The sequence below is a fragment of the Phoca vitulina genome, unplaced genomic scaffold (assembly GCF_004348235.1).
Source record: "Phoca vitulina isolate PV1807 unplaced genomic scaffold, GSC_HSeal_1.0 scaffold20, whole genome shotgun sequence".
NCBI lineage: Eukaryota > Metazoa > Chordata > Mammalia > Carnivora > Phocidae > Phoca > Phoca vitulina.
In genome coordinates this window covers 2808938-2828548 of record NW_022589723.1, presented here as the reverse complement: position 1 = coordinate 2828548, position 19611 = coordinate 2808938, and the positions used below count along the sequence as shown (strand labels likewise).

General features: G+C 47.0%; 1 protein-coding gene across 1 annotated transcript in view; it reads left to right on the top strand.

The window, feature by feature from the left end:
* RYR3 (ryanodine receptor 3) overlaps positions 1-19611 on the top strand; it is a 504411-nt gene that overhangs the window by 322440 nt on the left and 162360 nt on the right. Inside the window, exons 30-36 of the mRNA XM_032417231.1 lie at positions 162-198; positions 1697-1860; positions 4661-4826; positions 11042-11128; positions 11532-11758; positions 13191-13986; positions 16774-16974. Coding sequence (XP_032273122.1) covers positions 162-198; positions 1697-1860; positions 4661-4826; positions 11042-11128; positions 11532-11758; positions 13191-13986; positions 16774-16974 — 1678 coding nt within the window. The remainder of the gene's footprint in view (positions 1-161; positions 199-1696; positions 1861-4660; positions 4827-11041; positions 11129-11531; positions 11759-13190; positions 13987-16773; positions 16975-19611) is intronic.

The window sequence follows — 19611 nt, the reverse complement described above, 5'->3', positions numbered from 1 at the left end:
CCAAGACCAACTGGGGCCGCTCATGTATAGGAAATAGTTTTCTAAACTTGCCGTCATCATTAAAGGTAGATCAATTGCCTGTCAGAGTTGTGGAATTCTCTATACAGCCGAATAACTAAAACATGGATTATCTTCCCCCCCCCCCCAAAACCCTGCCCCAGGAAACAGATGCAAGAAATACTCTCTCATACAACAACAGTAAGTAAATGTGCTCAATTACGGTTTTAATTATTTGATTCTTTGTTGTGCCTGGTAATATGCCCCTTACAGCAAAGATCTGTCTAGAGATCCTATTTAATTGCCAATTACTGTGTCTTTTACTATCCATCTTGATGCTTCCAGAACACATCCCTGACATTTCTCAAATGGGGAAAGGAAAGACAGTTACTCAGTACAAAGCAGAAGCTCCACCAAGCTCCTAATTGGGCACCATTGTGTACTTGTGCCCATTGGCCACCAGGGACCAGCGCTGCCTTTCTGACTGAAATGAACATTGGGGGGGGGGGAGGCTCTTTCATTTAATCCTTTTGTTTGTTCTTTTATGTAAACTTCTATGAATCAACTCTCCCATCTCTCTGAGCAGTGCCAGGAATAATGTTGAAAACAATCAAGTGAGAAGAAGGAGCAGGGAAGAGTCCAGATGATGGAAGCTGATTTTGGTCCCTTTTCTCTAGCTAGACAATTGTCAGAAAGCAACACTTGCTAATTTCTTTTTCTCTCATCCTTCTTGAGCACCTGACCAAAAAAAATGTCTTTGGAAGAAATGCACGTCACCCCTTCTGTCAAGTTATCCTGCAGTTCCGCGGTGGTGGGTTAACCATGATCAGGAACACCATTGCTGCTACAGCAGGTCGCACACTTACCGTGTGCAGGGCATCCCCTTCCCACCGCACTCCCGCAGCAGCCCCACGAGATGGACAATATGATGCACTCTGAAACACAGGACGAGTGACCTGCCCAAGGTCACCCAGTTAATAGCTGCTAGTGGCAAGATTCAAGCCCCAGTTTGTCCAGCTGACCCTCTTATCTCTTAATCAACAAAATACAACAGACTATGCATAAAAGTAACTTCACTGAGAATAGATGTGCTCGATTTCATAAAGAAAACGATGAAGCTTACGTCAGTGCTTTAGCTGTGAGCTTAGCATAGCGGGACACTGCGCAGATGGTAACCATGCCCTCTGAGAACTACTCTAGTTCTCAGCACAGCCTGTCCTCGAGCCCAGTGGCCACACGCAGCACCTTTGGCCACGATGTGGGCTTTTTCTTTTGCAGCATCTTTTTCACGACTTTCAAAACAACAACAAACACTTGGCACTTCCCTGTAGAAGGGGCAAGTGTAGCAGAAGTCCCCCTGTCCTGTCTCTGAGGGCAAGGGCCATGCCCAGGAGAGGGTGAGGGGTCTGTGCTGGCCATTCTGAACGGCAGCGCCCTGACTTCATCAGTAGTATCTCTGCGCAAAGGCTAGTAGATTAAGTACTCGATTGTCTCCGTGCTAAAGCACCACAGAAAAGGGAAGAATAAGGAAGCCAGCTTCTCTAGTCAGCCCATCCTAAGTCTAGAGGGCAGCACAGTTCAGCTCTAGAGCAGTGTGTGCTTTTTGAGAAAAGAGGGCCAAGTGGGCTCCTTATTGGGTCTGTCAGGTCTGGCCCCCCAAGCTGGGGGCCACTCACTCCCCTCTGTGGTCTCTCCCCAGCAGTGTTACTACGCAATCCGCATCTTTGCTGGACAGGACCCCTCCTGCGTCTGGGTCGGATGGGTGACACCAGACTACCACTTATACAGTGAGAAGTTTGACCTGAATAAAAACTGTACGGTGACTGTTACCCTAGGGGATGAAAGAGGCCGGGTCCACGAAAGGTAAGGGGGCTCCCAAGGGGTGGGGTCAGCCACCAGGCTCCTCACTTCCCCTCACCCGCCAGCTGTCTTTTTTCCCCTTCCGCCCAACACCCCAAAAGAAGGAAACATCCCAGTGTCTATGAAAAAGGAGAAGTGAGGCACAGGTTTAAAAATCCTTCACCAAACAGGGAGTACTAATGGCAGAAGTGTTATTAGTGAAAATCGAGGGTAATTTCATCACATGTATAAGACATGGCCCAGGGATGGGAGATGCAGATGGACAATTGGGACTCTGCTCCCTCTCAGACACTTCTCTGTGGGTTCTGGGTAAGCCCCAATTTCAACAACATCAAAGCAAGACAGAAAAATCCCTGGGTGCCTGAAAGAAATTGATTCAGAAGAAATAAAAAGATGCACCACATCACATAGCAACTGATCGACTCTGAACTCCTCATTCTAAGGATGTAAGGTATCTGAAAGCATAAAGAACATAAAAGAGAGACAGTAGACTCATGAATAATAACCACTGATAGAAATTAGGGATCTTTTGGGAAAGCATGTTTTAAGTATACCCATGCCTTCCCCCTGGTCCGCTGAGTCGGGAAGGGTGGGGTGTGGGGATTGTCATCAGAGAAAGAATCTCTAGCCAGTGGTGCCCCAAAGGTGACCCAGGAGACCAGGCCTTGTGTCCACCCATGGGATACTTAATAGAGTCTTTCCCAAACGGACATGTTTGGAGGTGTAATAAGTTGTCTCTCAAGCTGACTTTTATCCCTCCAAAGTCAGGAACATTTTGCAGCCATTGTTACTTCAGTGCTCCTGGCTCATCAAAGACTGGTGTCCAGAGAGGTCACTGAGCATCACTGTGTCGTGCAGGGCCACTGTGGACAGGTGGCTAAGACCAGACCCTGGAAGAAAACTGCCTGGGTCTTAAACTGGGTTCAGAACTTACTAGAGGTGGGACTTTGGAACACCTAGCCTTCCTGGGCCTCAGTTTACTCATCTATAAAATGAGGATGATAGTTCCAGTCTCATAGGTTAAATGAGATATTACACAGAAAAATGCCTAAAACAGTGCCTAGACCCAAGCACTGAATAAACATTACTCTTATTACCACTACTGAATGTCTATCCTATTGCAAGACCCAGAATAGATGCTATAAACAACATCCAGTGTCTTGTTGGGTTGGAAAGGAAGCATGCGAAAGCAGTCAAAAGTCTTTGCTCTTTAGCCAGAAGAACCAAAGGCAGCCGTGTCCATCCCAACTGGGTTTATTGCTCGAGTTTGCTGGCTCTGCCACACCAGACAGATTACTTGATTTATCTCAGCCTCAGTGATCACATTTATTTTGAAAACGGACAGGCATCTAGAAGAAGACCCAGTAGGTAGTAGATACGCAGTAATTCTTAGTTCTTTGTCTCACATAATAAGAAGTAAATACAGGATTGATTTTCAGATGTTTGGAGGCATTTCAAATTTGGGTCCTTTAAAATATGACCAAAGTGTGACATTTCCCATTCCCACAGCTTCGAGACATTAGGAATTGAATTCTACAGTAGGCATCAATGGACTTAGTACTCTCATCACTGAAAGGCAGGAATAGCATGGCTACAGTTTAACCTTTATGGAAATCTAGCAATGGCTGTCACTCTTTGGAAGGGACGTTTTGCACCAGCCCTGCCTGAGGGGCATTCACACTGAGAAACCAGCCCAACTGGTGCCCCAAAGGAGAGAGGGTAGGAGAGGAGGTGAACAGATGCTTACAAAGGTAATTTCCAGTCTCGGGGAAATTATATGCTTCTAGAGCTGGAAAGAACCTTGGAGAATTCTAATCAAACCTTTAACTTTCCAAGATCAAATCCGATTGACCTTAGGATGTTGAAAGGGGTATTAGAGCATCAGGTATAGTCACTCTCTTGTGTAGCCTGAGAAAAAGCACTTTTATGGCGCCTCAAACAACCGGTTCCTCAAGTGATGTGCACCAGGCCTGGGCTTGGGAGGAGACCAGATTGTCTGTCTCTTGCGCACAGTCATGGTGACGGGCTCTGGGAATCACCCTGCCACTGTGCCACTTCTCCAAAGCCCACACAGGATTTTCAGTCTTTCAGTTGAGGAATCAGGCTTTGGAGACTCGGTGGCTTTTTGGCTATTACTCTTGGCTTTTAAATACAAATGCCTATAATGGAGTTTATGCTGTGGGGGGAGGTAGACAGCCAGCTGAGAAATGCACCCAAGTTGGTAGTTATTGAAGAGTACAGGGAGCAGAACTGGGCGGAGGGGAGCGGGGGAGCCAGGTTGTATAGGTCAAGGACGTAGTTGGGCCTTAGAGACCACTTGTGACGTACTTTGCAAGTGTTCCCAAGCCTGCCATCCTGAGGATGTGGGCCTGAGTTTTCAAGTATCTTGCAGCCTTTCTCCCTGACACTGCGGATTTTTGTTCCTGCCTTTTATACCAGATCCCTGTATAAAACGGCCTGTGGCGGGCGCCCTCTCTGTACCTCCATCTCCCGTCTCTGAGGTGGGAGTACTACCATCCCCATGATCTCTTTCAAAGAGGGGAATTGACATTGAGCCAGGAGACAGTTACCTGAAAAGTATGTTCTTTGGACCGAAGTATCTTAATAGATTGCCACATCCCTAAATTGAGTGGTCATGACTGAGAAAATTCGGTTGAAGCTGAATGAATGTATTTAAGAAAAAAGTTACTGGGGGCTGACTGGAAAGCTTCATTGGAAGGTTTCTAGGGCATTTCATTTCTGAGCCTTGACTGCACACCATCCCAGTCCAGATTCTGTGCCTTTTCCTCTCTTTGACTTCTAGTGTGAAACGCAGTAACTGCTACATGGTGTGGGGTGGGGATATTGTGGCCACTTCCCAAAGATCGAGTCGGAGCAATGTGGACCTGGAAATCGGCTGCCTCGTGGATCTGGCGATGGGCATGTTGTCTTTCTCCGCCAATGGGCGAGAACTCGGCACATGTTACCAGGTAAGGGTGGCTCTGGGTCCGAGCCAGCAGCGTCCCCGGCCTGTGTGTGTATGGCTCTGCTCCTCATTCTTCATATTCAACATCCCCCCCACAGCCTGTGGGGTTGATGAGTCCACAGGGTTCACAACCCATCTAGGAAAAGAAACAAGAACAAAATGACTTCATTTTTACAGATAGAAAATGGGGGGAAATGTCATTGTTTATTGGTTGATCAGGTATCCTGGTCGTCTTTCTAGAAGATAAGAAGGCTTTTCTTTGGTGATGGTCTCTGAAAGGTGATTCATTTATTCCATGAACATTTCTTGTGCAGCTTTCATGTTACCTGTACTATACAAGATGCAAAGTCTAAAATGTGAGCAGAGATACTCCTTGCTTTAAGAAACATCTGTGCTCAAAATATAGAGTCATAAAAAATGACTTACGTGCCAGGGTATATTCCTTTTGCAAAAAGGTGATTCTCATTCCTTATGAATTCCTTACAGGATCCTTTAAAAATGCATTTATATAAATGATGTGTTTCTCTATTTCATTGACTGTGAGGTGTAATAGAACTACTCGGGAAAACCATCAACTGCACATATGTAGGTTTACCCATTATTAACCACAAGAAGCTTTACTCTTTGAAGCAGGATTTTTAGCCTTGATATCCAGGTAAACTTGGGAAATGCCACATATTATATCCTCTTTCTGACGTTGGCAATGAACATCAGTGCAGGGCAACTTTAAAAAATACTTTAGAAAGAAACCTGTCTAACCAAGCATTTCTCATAATACTTAATCAAGAAAAGTGTTTTTGGGGTTTTTTTGGTTTTGGTTTTGGTTTTTTACTTTAACAGTAGTAGTTTTCTGTAAGTCTGGAGTTCTACAAAGCATATCTGGAAAAGGCTAAATTAAGAAATTAAATTTCTATGTTAAACTTTCTTGATACTCCCAAGGTAGAATGGAGACATATGGAGAGTGTCATCCGAGTTCAGAAAAGGAAGAGTTCACCTCTGTCAAGAGTCAGGGAAATGTTCGTTACAGAGAAAGCTTGATGTTGAAGCAAGAAAAGAATTCTTCCCTGAGAGTGAGGGGAAGTATACTAAGGTTGAAAGAATGGCACAGGAGATATCCCCATGGAGATAGGGAAGCATAGGGTAGATTTGAGGAACAATGGCCAGCCTAGTAGGGGGCCTCTATGGTTAGTGCTGAGAAATTCATCTGGAAAGATAGGGAGGTATTGATGGGAATTGAGCTCTTGAAGGTTTCTGACCAGAACAGCGACATGCAGTGTTTAAGGCAGCTTAGCTAACTACAGCAGAGAAAAAACATCCCACTACTGTGTAAATGGATAAACCCCCAGATTCTACAGTCAGCCCCGCGGTCCAGCCTCTAGCTGAAAAGCCTCTTGGCAGCCTTTTGGCCTGTGGTTGGAGAGATGGCATCTAGAGGGGGGAGGTGAAGTAGCCACCCCAAATCTGAATTGTTTGGTGACCAAGAACAGATGGACCAAACCCTTCCTGGGGCCTGGGGATGGTGTGCTGGCATGGGGGCAGCCTCCTCCTCTCCAGCCCCTCCCTATCCTCCCAGGAAAAAGTGGAACCATCCGCATCACGCAGAAGTCTGGTCCAGCCCCTGGGGCCCAACCAGCCATGCCCAGCAAGAGGCTGTTGTGAAACAGGCTTCGAGGCTGAAAGTAAAGTATCCATCTTCTGGTACTTTCTCATGATTTTACCCCCTCACCCCCAAACCCCTGAGAAAATGCTTATATATGTTACTGCCGTCCTTCAGAATCCATTAGCTTCTTCCCATTAACTTTTGAAATGATTTTGACTGAAGGGTCCTCCCCGAGCTGCAGAGAGCTCTAAAACATCTAATAACTCTGAAGGCTAGCCGGGCTTCGGAGGTCCCTAAGTAAATAAAGAAAGAAGCCCGGGCCTTGGCAGCTGCAGAGACTCGCCTGCCTCGGGGAAGAGCCTGTGCTGTTGAGGAAATGTCACAGCAGAGAGCAGGACACTGTGGCTGTTGATACGTATCCGGCTTTCTCGGTAGTTCCTGGGTAACTCAGGGCTGGCCCATTGTCTTCTCTGAGCTGCGTGCTGGCACCGACTGGCCTGAGATGCCTTCCTCCCCTGCATGCGTGTAAATCCTGCTCTCTCTGCTCAGTGGCCCCAGTCCTGCAGGCCACCCTGGGGCACCCCTGTCGTGAAGGGGAGGGTGCCAGGGCTCAGCATGGAAACCCTCGGGAGGAGGCTCACACCCGGCCAGCCCCCTTGTCATTCCAGGCAAGACACTGCTGTGCATCTGGTCCCCCGGCAGTCGGATGATTGTTATTCTGTGGCTGTGGCCATTTTCAGTTTTCAATTATCTCAAGAGGAGCAGGGCAGCAATATTTATACACTGGCTTTCTGTTCAGAAAGGACCAGTAACCAAAATAATGAGAGGAGGATTCTCCCAGACGGCATTTCTAGACCACCCCCCCCACCCCGTTAAATAACTGCTATGCAATTTGAAAACCTTTTTCTCTTGCACTTAATGTAATCATGGGAGAAATGAGAAATAAAATGTATGTTCAAGAGCTACTCCTCGGTTCTTGCCACCCAGCCACACTGCTCTGAGAACAGAGCCAGCTACAAAGCTCAGACTGACGAGACGGGCTAGCTTTCAACTCAGGCCAGTTCCTATGCCCCGACCTTCACACATGACCAGAAATAAAATGTCTGTTATTGCCGGGACAAAAGAGATCAGCCAGTGAGAAAAAGGTACCTTAAATACAAAAGGAAAATAGTCCATGGCCCTTCCCGGCAGCCTCAGATCTGGGCTCCTGCTCACATGACAATGGAAGCTCCCCATCCAGAGGCCATCCCTCTGGTCTGTCGCCAGTCCCTGCACCTGAAACAGGACCTAGCACCCAGGATGTGCTTGGGAAGTATTTATTGCCAAACTGACCAACCCGGCTGGGAGGCCACCATTTCCATTTCTTACTTGCTTCTTAACAAGTTATCACAAAATTAGCAGCATAAAACCAATACATTTATTATTTCACAGTCCTGGAAGTTTGCGTTCTTGGCTCAGGTTCTCACCAGGCCAAAATCAAGGCATCAGCAGGGCCGAGCTGCCTCTCTCTGGAGACTCTGGGAGGAATGCACTCCAAGCTCGTCCAGATTATTGTCAGGATCCAGTGTGGTTGTAGGCTACGGTTTGAGGTCCGTTTTTCCTTGCCTGCCTTTTTCCTTTCCTTTCCTTACCTTACCTCTCTGCTCCCAGAGGTGCCCACTTTCCTTCTCAAGTGGCCCCTTCGATCTTCAAAGCTGATGAGAGCCTATCCTATTCTTCTCATGCTTCAATCAATCTGACTTTGCCTTCTGCCCCCAACAAGAGAAAACACCTGGTTTTTAAAGGTTCATGTGATTGGATTAGGCGCACAAGGATAATCTCTCCGTTTTTAGGGTCAACTGTTTAGTAGCCTTACTTCCATCTATAGAATCTCTTTTGCCACGTAATATACACAATCACAGCAATAACCCCGGGGGTCAAGAAGGCCATATAAGATTCTGCTCTCACTCCCCCAGTTGCCATTTTTATCCTCCTCTACACCCATCGTGAGCCCACACTTGTGTGTTCTTCTATTTTGAGTGGTTGAAGATAAAGTTCCATTGTTCATCATGGTGGGAGTATACTCTGCTTGGTAGAAATAAACCCATCCCTGGGCATCCTAAATGCTTTCAAAGCCCCTCCTCCTTGCAGGGGAGCTTGAAGAAGGCCCTGGCATTTGGCTGAGTGGTTTATGAAGTTTGCAGGGACCAGTCCTGAGGGACCTGAAAACATACCACCCTCTTCCACCTGTAGGTCCCAGTACTAGTGTGACCATTCAGCGTAGAAAACCTTAGGGCTGAATGCATTTGTCTGTCCCCGTGAGCTCAGATTCGTGAGCTTCTTGCTGGTCCACGTGAAGCATCCCAGCCATCAGAGCTCTGCTCCTTGAAGCTTACAGTGACTTGAGCGTCGCAAGTTGTTCTAGATGTCACGTATCAGATATCTGAGAAATCTGGGGGCCAGCCCAAGGATGTATCAAATCAAAATTTCCTATTTGTGTCTCTTCCTGCTGCAAACTCAGGGCCTGGTGCAAAGCAGATAGATAATATGTACTAAATCACTACGCATTAAATGTCCCTTACAAAGCTTACTCCAGACATCACCGGGCAGTTCTAGCAGCTGCATCCCCACATTTTGGTTTTACGGGCATTTATCCCTTCATATAGTCCATGGATAGCTGAAGCATTAGGCATAAACCAAGTGTTTATACTTAGCGTGTGAGCCCCTGCAGTGTACTGGGATCGTTCACTGTGTACTGAGCGTAAGTCTGGTTTAACCCATCTGATGACCTCTTTCATCATGAGCAAGTGGTAGCCCTAGACCATGTAGTCTTGTAAGTCACTTCCGGCCATAAAAATGTGTTTTTATAAATCTTATGTCTAAATGCATCGAAGAAATTCACTGTGAAAAGGAAACCTGTAATCAAATACTCTGACCAAAAGGAACCTCTGTATTCATTTTCTATTACTGTATAACGAATGACCGCAGACATTGTGCCTTACAACAGCATACCCTGATGGTCTCACAGTTTCCATGGGTCTGGAGTGGGGACACAGCCCAGCTGGGCCCTCCACTCTGTTTCACAAGGCTGCAGTCAAGGTGTCAGCCAGGCTGCATTCTTTTCCAAAGCTCGAGGTCCTTTTCTGAGTTCATGTGGTTGTTGGCAGTAGTCAGTTGCTTACATTTGTAGGTTTGAGGTTCCATTTCTTATTGGCTGCAGCCAGGGGCACTCTCAATCCCGTGATACCCCCTGAAATTTCCCTCTGGTGGCCTTTCACAGGCTGTTACAACAGGGTAGCTTCCTTCTCCAAAGCCAGGTGGAGAACCTTCTCTGTAGTCTGCTGAGATGCAGTCTTACATAAATAATGTAGCCAGACCAAGGGAGTAACAATCTCTGTATCTTTGCCATATTCTATTTTCTAGAAACAAGACACAGGTTCTAGGGGAGGGGACTGTACAAGAGAGTGACTCACTGGGGGCCAGCTTAGGGTATGTCCATGATATTCACCATCCCCTAACGGCAAGAGAGTTGCAAGAATTTCCTAATGTCTGCATTTACTTAAAGACAAAGAACTTTAGTTAGTAGAATTAAAATCCCTTTTCTTCTTCCATTGTCTTCCTAGTCTGATCAAAACCCCTACGTCAAAGTGGGCAAGTGATAAGTGGAGTCCCTGCTGTCATAAATAAATCCACACACTTCATCTAAGTGATGGCTAGAAGATAGTCAGTGAATCCCACACTATTTAATGTAGGAACTGGAATCATCAAGAGTGAGAAGGAGGTGGAAAGAAGTCCAGAGGAACCAAGTAAAACAGAGAGGTTTTAAGAAAAGGAGACAGGCTGTGGAAACAGCGTCTTATGTTATTCCAAGGAAACACCTGCCTATAAAGCAGCAGTTCTCAGCCGGGGGCGTTTTTCCCTCTACAGGACATTTGGCAATCTTCAGAGACTCTTTTAGCTGTCTTGACTGTGGTGGGGGTGGAGAGTACTACTGACATCTTCTGGGTAGAGGCCAGGGATGGTGCGAAATATCCTACAACACACAGTCCAGCCCCTACAACAGAGAGTTACGCAGCCAAAAATGTCAGCAGTGCTGAGGTTGAGAAGCCTGGCCATAAGACGCCCCTTGGGGTGCTTAATCAACATCCCTTTGCCTTCAGAAATAACACTAAAGTCCTTGCACCGCTCTCCGCGATCACCTTCTATGGGCAGGAGTGATGAATGATGGTGTTCCTTGCGTGTCAGGTGTCTCCATGCTCTGTGAAGAGCCAGGACATCACTTTGTTCCCTGACCAATAGCAGCCATTGCCTTCGGGGGGCACGTTGGTAGCTCCCCACATATGACCATCCCCCTGAGCACTGGAGAAAGCGGTTGGCTGCTGTTAACAGAGAAAATAAAAGAATGTGAGGTGATTCAGCCCCAAGTAGAGAGAGTGAGAGAGTGAATAAGGTAGGGGCAGTGACGGTCACTACCAATAGACACCAGTCTCAGAATTTCTGAGCAGTGGAGATTGACCCGCCGGCTAGCTGTCTTCTTTCAGCTAAGGTTAGAATGGGGGTGTTGATTAAAACCCCCCATGACTTAGCCATCTGTGATTTTATAATTCTGAGCAAACTTCTTGATCTATTTTGCTTTCCAGGTGGAGCCCAATACCAAAGTGTTTCCAGCAGTCTTCTTGCAGCCTACGAGCACTTCTTTGTTTCAGTTTGAACTTGGGAAGCTGAAGGTATTGATCTGCCCCCTTATCCAATGGCTATGATAAAAGAAGGCAGTGTTGACCATTAGGGGAAAAATCCTAGGCCTCTGAAAACAAGGGAATCCCTTCTCATACACCATCTCACCGGTACCCCCATCTGGCCCCTATACTTACCCATGAAATTCTTATGACAGAAGGTAGGTTCTCATTTCCCTTTCTCCCACTTCTAGTGGGTGCTGAAAGAATTAATTAATGCTAATATAACCCATTATACAAGGTCTGAATTAGGCTGGTATAGCCTTAGAAGTCTCGGGATTCATTTGTCTCTCTGTAGTTTATACTAACCATATTGGTGATCACGGGCCAGGTTGCATTATCCAGCAGCTGAGCAACTCTGTAGTGCACACGTTTCCCTCTTTCCGCCTTGCCCCAGAACGCGATGCCCCTGTCGGCAGCCATATTTAAGAGTGAAGAGAAGAACCCGGTTCCGCAGTGTCCACCTCGGCTGGATGTGCAGACCATCCAGCCTGTGCTCTGGAGCCGCATGCCCAGCAGCTTCCTGAAGGTGGAGACAGAGCGCGTGAGCGAGCGCCATGGCTGGGTGGTGCAGTGCCTGGAGCCCCTGCAGATGATGGCACTCCACATCCCGGAGGAGAACAGGTAGTGGAGGGGCCCCCAGAGGATGGGGGCAGGCCTGGCAGGCAGCAAGGAAAGGGAAGGAGCCTCATTGGCCAAGGGCCCTGCTCAGTCCATTGACTTCCCAGAAACTTCAGTTTTTCTCTCCCTTCCTCACTTTCATTCTTCACTTGGAAATACAGCAGGATATTCAGTATGATATGCCTGCCACAAACCTTCACTGTAGCTCCGAGTGCCTGCAGTCAGGAACATTTCCAACCGTTTAATTAAAAACTCCAATGTGACCCTGAAATAATGACAAGAATGGGGAAAATGAGGCATACCTAGCTTGCTTAGAGAATGAAGAATGGGCTCCTGGGCTCCTTCTGCTAAGAGGTACTCTTGGATTATGGCCTGCATTCAATCTCAGCACTCTCACTTTCTGGCCTTGTTGCCTTGGGTAAATTACTTGCTTCCATTTCCTCATGATTCAGTAAAATACATGACCACCCAAAGGACTGCTGGGAGAAACAAATGAAATTGTGTAGGTAAAATCTAGTAGAGTTTCTATATGTCATAAGAATTAAATAAATTTTATTGTTAACATATTATGACCCCTTGATCTGTTGGGCGAAAAACAAAGTAACGGGGAGTAGAAGGATTTGACACCTCAACAGCTCCCATTTAAGTATTCGACTGGGTCATGGACCGAGGCAAGACAGACTAGTGGAGGGCAGGAACAGGAAAAGATAGGGGCCCAGCCAAGTAAGTCAATTGCAGAGGATCCTCACATCCATGATGGAAGAGCAAGACAAAACAGAAAACCTGAGCAGGGAGCAGAGACCGTGGGCCCCCACAGATGAGGGAGCAACGCACTGACTTCCAAATAGGCTTCTAAAGTCAGGAAGGAGAAAGTGAATTGATTATGCCAACTGAACTCAGGTGGGAAAGTGTTTTCTCTTTGGACAAGAGCACAAGTGTGTTTGTTTTCAGGGGAAGGAAAGCCCCGTAGATGATGGTAGATTGGAGATGATACAGATGGTGTATGTGGCAGATGGACGGAGGGCTTCAACTTCATCTTCTGAGGAGCTCTTATATCAGAAACTGAAGACCCCCTTATACCTACAGATAAGAGGACCAAGGCACCTCTATTACATACCTGAATGTTTTCAGTTTTTCAGTTGGGAGGTTTTCCTTAAGAAGGCTTTCATATTTGGGAAACCAAGTCTTTAAGTCTTTCGGACTTTTGAGATTCTTATAGTTAGAGAAGGAGGATTATCAGGAACTGAGATATGGACCAGAACTGAGAGAAGAATGATAATCTGTGAGGGAAAGTAGGGTAGAGGCTCCTCCATCCTTCTATCCCCTCTGCCCTCATTGAGTTGGGTGCAATCCCTGGGGTTTCAAAGAGAAGCACTCCGCTGAACTCGGGCATATTCTTCTCCCCGTGGAGTGGTTGATTGCTTGTCCCCCGCAGGTGTGTGGACGTCCTGGAGCTCTGTGAGCAGGAGGACCTGATGCAGTTCCATTACCACACACTGCGACTCTACAGCGCCGTGTGCGCCCTGGGAAACAGCCGGGTGGCCTACGCCCTGTGTGGCCACGTCGACCTCTCCCAGCTCTTCTACGCCATTGACAACAAGTACCTCCCTGGCCTCCTTCGCTCTGGTTTCTATGACCTGCTCATCAGCATCCACCTGGCCAACGCTAAGGAGAGGAAGCTAATGATGAAGAATGAGTACATCATTCCCATCACCAGCACCACCAGGAAAATCCGCCTGTACCCAGACGAGTCCAAGAGGCATGGGCTGCCGGGGGTGGGCCTGAGAACATGCCTCAAGCCAGGGTTCAGGTTCTCCACCCCTTGCTTTGTTGTGACCAGCGAGGAGCACCAGAAGCAGAGCCCTGAGATCCCCTTGGAGATTCTCAAGACAAAGGCGCTGAGCATGCTGACGGAGGCAGTGCAGCACAGCGGGGCTCATATCCGGGACCCCGTCGGCGGGTCTGTGGAGTTCCAGTTTGTGCCTGTGCTGAAACTCATCGGGACCCTGCTGGTCATGGGGGTGTTTGATGATGATGATGTCCGGCAGATCCTCCTCCTGATCGATCCCTCTGTGTTTGGGGAGCACAGTGCGGAGACAGAGGATGGAGCAGAGAAGGAGGAAGTGACTCAGGTGGAGGAGAAGGCAGTGGAGGCTGGGGAAAAGGCCGGCAAGGAGGCTCCAGTCAAAGGCTTGTTGCAGACCCGACTGCCAGAGTCCGTCAAGCTGCAGGTAACTCAGGGCAGCCAAGTCCCTGCCCTTGAAAAGAGCTGGGGAGGGTGAGAGTGCAGCCTGGAGGTAAGGCTGGGACTCAGGGCACCGGCCTAAACCTGCGGTGTAGCAGAAATGCCGAGAGAGAGCATTCGCTGGTCATGCTTGTTTCTGACCTAAAGTGTACTCGCTAGGTCAAAAGAAAAATACTAACCCTTACCAATAAGGCATATGCTTTATTTTTAAGATTTATTTATTTATTTGAGTGAGAGAGTGCAAGTGAGCATGGGGGGGAGGGGCAGAGGAAGAGGGAGAGAGAAACCTAAGCAGACTCCACGCTAAGCGTGGAGCCTGACATGGGGCTTGATCCCAAAACCCTGAGATCACAACCGGAGCCAAAACCAAGATTCAGACACCCAACCAACTGTGCCACCCAGGCATCCCAAGGCATGAGTTTTAGAATTGTTTTTATGGAACTAGTGATGGATAGGCCCTGATCTTACCTCTTACTTTTGGGACTAAATGGCTCCTTGGTGAGATCTGTCTGGAGAGGAGGAGGAATCTTTGGCTGTGGAACAGACCAGAGGAACTGGCTCATGGGGTGGCCACACTCACCACCTGCTCTCATCTGTTGCCATGTTCTGATCACCAAGCCTATGGAGACCTGTTGCACTGGCATTCAAATCAATGGCCCTCTGAGCTAAGAAAAAGAGTCTTGCTCACTTAGAGCTGCCCCCTTGTCATCACCCAGGAAACCTCAACATTTCCTAAGGATAGTCTTACCAGATGTAGGCTAGCATCGGTGATGCATTGAAGATGATCACTTTTGTCTTCTGGGCACTGAGAAAAGAGAAATGAAAGTGAACAGAGCAGAAGAGTCTTTCCACAGAGTCAGCCTGACTGAGGCCACTTACTCTATACGCTTTCCAAGTCAGTAGCCTACCAAAGCCTTAGCTTTACGATTTATAAAATGTGGATGATAATATAATAAAACATAATATTCAAATTTATCATTATAAAATGCAATATGGAATGTATTTTATCATAAAACATATTATAATAATCTCCAAATGATGCTCTCTTACCCAATGTGATGGGATTGGTAGGTGGTCAGTTAGTCAAAACACTGCATATGGAGAAGAAGCATAACAAATTTTACATATATGCCTTCAACAATTTTATTAAAACATATAATGTGCTCTTCTGATGTGGAGCCAAGACCTTTTCTTTAATGTGAATCCCGGACTGGCATGTGGAGTCCTCCCTTTTGCATCAGTGACACCTGTCATGCACAGTTTGATGTGCATAATGGCCAGTTGGGGGATCTTTAAAATAGACTGTGGATTTAGAGGTAATTGGAAAGCAACCTGAGCACAGAATACTTCTAGTATTCTAGAATCATTAAAATGATTTCCCCCCAATATTTTGTAGTTGTCTAACTCACACCCAACTTTTAGTATTTTCTTTAAAAAAACAACTTGCCTTTGGGCACCTGAATGGTGCAGTCAGTTAAGCATCCAACTCTTGGTTTCAGCTTAGGTCGTGATCTCAGGGTCATGAGATCAAGTCCCACATCGGGCTCCATGCTCAGCACAGAGTCTGCTTGAGTTTCTCTCTCTCCCTCTGCCCCTCCCTCCATGCGTGTGCGTTCTCTCTCTCAAATAAATAAATAAATCTTAAAAAAAAACTTGCCTTTTACAGATGTTCCCTAGTCATTCACCTTGGTTTTCCTATCTCATTGGTGCACATTCCTTCTAATTAAATGTTGTCACTCTCATCACAAGTGTGATGGGCATGTGCTCTGGGTGCTAGTTCACCTGGCTGAGGCAAAGCTGGGCAGGTATGCCGGAGACTGTCCTGTTATGTAAGAGCACACCACCATCAGGGGCTTTGCTGTCTGTGCCCAGACCGACTGGAGAGTGTCTGTTAGTCATGTGAAAGGTGAAGTGGAGATGGGTTCATAAATATTTTAATATTTATTATTTAATAATTAATATTTAATAATTTACTAACTCACTAAGTTATGGCTATTGTTCTTATTAATAAAAGTTCAAATAGTGATAAGATTAGTAATAGTTAACAGTCCAAAAGAACTAATGACAGAAAAACATGGCCAACAAACAAAAAGAAAGAGGGCGCCTGGGTGGCTCAGTTGGTTAAGCGACTGTCTTCGGCTCAGGTCATGATCCCAGGGTCCTGGGATCAAGCCCCGCATGGGGCTCCCTGCTTTGCCGGGAGCCTGCTTCTACCTCTCCCACTCCCCCCTGCTTGTGTTACCTCTCTCGCTGTCTCTCTCTCTGTCAAATAAATAAATAAAATCTTTAGAAAGAGAGAGAGAGAGAGAGGGAAGGAAGGAAGGAAGGAAGGAAAGAAAGAAAGGAAGAAAAAAAAAAGAAAAGAAAGATGGAGAGGGGAACAGAAGTCTTTAGTTCCTGTCATCCAGAGCCAGAAGTTGTCAGGAAGGATCCAGAACTCACCTGTGCAATTCAGTGGTGGTTCCTACCTGGAGGTGAGAGCCACGGAGGAACTCTCTTAGGAATGCCATTCTCCCTCGCCACAGGCAGATTTATTCTGTCTTTGGTGAGCTCATTTTCCTGTTGTTCTCCAGGCCTTAGGATAAAGAGCTGGTGTCTGGATTCAGGCTGACTTGGAATCCAGTGATGGCTCCATGGTTACTGTGTGAGCCTGGGCAAGTCACTTAGAGCGCCTGAGGCTCAGTGTTACCCTCTGTAAAATGGGGATGCCAGCAGCTTAACCAATGTATGCAAAATATTGTTAAATTAGCATAAATATTCGTTTGTGTTGCAGATGTGTGAGCTCCTCAGCCATCTCTGTGACTGCGAGCTGCAACATCGAGTGGAGGCCATTGTGGCATTTGGCGACATTTATGTCTCCAAACTCCAGGCAAATCAGAAGTCCCGCTACAATGAGCTCATGCAGGCCTTGAACATGTCCGCAGCCCTGACTGCCCGGAAGACCAGGGAGTTCCGCTCCCCGCCACAGGAGCAGGTAAGAAACTTCCTGAGCCTCCATGTCATTCCTACGGAAGAACTTGAACCTCACGGAACAGGGCACATGAAGCGTTTATATGCCTGGGGTGGCCATGAGAGCTGTGGGTGATTAAATGACCCAGCACAATGCCAGGGGACAGGCCTGGGCTTACGCTGATGGCAACGAGGAGCATCTGCCACTTAGATGGGGAAGAAAACCCATCCCAAACTGCACGTGGGCATGGCTTCCTCCCCTCCCTTGCTCACTCGTCCCCATTACCTATCACTGAGTCAAAGACCACATCACTTTCATAGCAGCAAGGATCTGACGTTAGAAGAACGTCTGTCCAGAGCTGCCATCTTGCATCCCCGCGTGTGTGCACCTAATCTCAGCTGGTCCGCCCGAGACCCCCTGAGCGCCAACCCTGTTCCCCCGCGCGGTCCCATTTCCACTCCAACAAGATGAAAGAAACTCGCCAGGAGAAACTCGCCAAACTGCAAGCACAAGTGCACATTAGTGGGAAAGGAACTGCTCGCCGAAAGAAGGTGGTTCATAGAACGGGTACAGCAGATGATAAAAAACTTCAGTTCTCCTTAAAGAAGTTAGGGGTAAACAATATCTGTGGTATTGAAGAAGTGAATATGTTCACAAGCCAAGGAACAGTGATCCACTTTAACACCCCCAAGGTTCAGGCATCGCTGGCAGCGAACACTTCCACCATTCCAGGCCATGCTGGGACAAAGCAGCTGACAGAAATGCCACCCAGTATCTTTTTTCTTTTTTTTTAAAGATTTTCTTATTTATTTGAGAGAGAGAGAGAGACAGAGACAGAGAGAGCACAGGCAGGTGGAAAGGCGGAGAGAGAGGAAGAAGCAGACTCCACACGGAGCAGGGAGCCCGATGTGGGGCTCGACCCCAGGACCTGGAGATCATGACCTGAGCCAAAGGCAGACGCCCAACCATCTGAGCCACCCAGGAGCCCCAGTGCTACCCAGTATCTTAAACCAACTTGGTGCAGACAATCTGACTAAGAAGACTGGCTGAAGCTCTGCCCAAACAGTCTGTGGATGGAAAAGCACCACTTGCTACCAGAGAGGATGATGATGATGAAGTTCCAGATCTTGAGGAGAATTTTGATGAAGCTTCCAAGAATGAAGCAAACTGAATTGAGTCAACTTCTGAAGAACATAAAACCTGAAGAAGTTACTGGGAGCTGCTATTTTATATTATGACTGCTTTTTAAAATTTTGTTCGTGAATGTGATAAAATCTAGATCTCTAATATTTTTAAGCCCAAGCCCCTTGGACACTGCAGCTCTTTTCAGTTTTTGCTTATACACAATTCATTCTTTGCAGCTAATTAAGCTGAAGAAGCCTGGGAATAAAGTTTGAAACAAGGTTAATAAAGTTCTTTGCCTAGAAAAAAAAAAAAAGAAGAAGAAGAAGGTCTGTCCAGTTCTTGCAGAAGTCACTGCTTTCTGTCAGAGATCAACAGAGCATGGTCAACACTTCCCGATTGATGAGAGTAGATGCACAGTCTTCCTCGTCCCCTTGCCCCATGACCAAGACCCTCGTAAAGCCTCCCAGCCCCCGGAAGCTAGGAGAACAGGACTGGGCAAGTGAGGTCCCTTCTGTGAGGTATTGTCTTCATTCTTTGCAGTACCCCCACCTTGTGGTCAGTCTTGCCCAGATGGGAGGGCTTGAAAGACTGAGGGTCCTTGTGAGCAACTTGCAGAGGAGGGCGGGACAGCTGGTGGAATAGTACTTTGTTTCTGTCCCTCTGCTCAGCTGTTCACATATATCCTGCAGGCTGCTTGGCCCCAGCTCCCTAAGTGCTCCACACCAGAAGCTCTTTCAGTGAAGAAATTTGTTTTCAGTCTCTGAAACCAGATCTTTGTATTTTATCTATATTGAATAAGCAGCCTATCCATAAATTGTTGTCAGTATAATTACCACCATTTGGTATTAATGGTACAACTTGGTCTAATTACTTTCCTAACCTATTTTGTAGAACATAGATATTTATATCGGCTTAAAAATGAACTACATCTCTTGGCTTTTAAAAGATGCCTTTGAATGATACCGGCCTTGAAAAGAGTAGGTGAAGCTTATCATCTCTTTGCTGGAGGCAAAATGAGAAAGCCCTTTCAATTGACAGGAGGAGGTAATTCGCACCATGCTGAGGGAAGTGCAGCGAGCCTGAATTACTCGTGAAGGCTTTACAAATGTTGTCTGGCTGCCTTTAGACTGGCAACAGGTGTGTGTGCACGTTTCCCATTTTGTTGGGCAAACGCTGACTTGTTTTGGGAGTAATGGGATGGAAGCACGATGTGCCTGGCTCCTGTCCTGGGCCTCCCCCGTCGCTCGCTGTGTGGTCTTGGGCAATCGCCTTTCCACATCTTAGGGTTTTCAGTGGTAAAATGAGGACGTCTGTATCTCCCTCCCTCCCTTCTTGTGAGGATCCCATGAGATAATGTGTTTAGATTACTGAGCAGGCTACGTGACGTACAGTACACGTCCTGTGCGTGCCATCGTTAGCTTCCCTGTTGGAGGTCTCTGCATTTGCCTCATGCCATGTTCTCTGACCTTCTGCCAGCGACTCACTTCTGCCAGCGTGTAGAGTTTATGTCTGATTTCTGAGGCATCTGCTCAACCC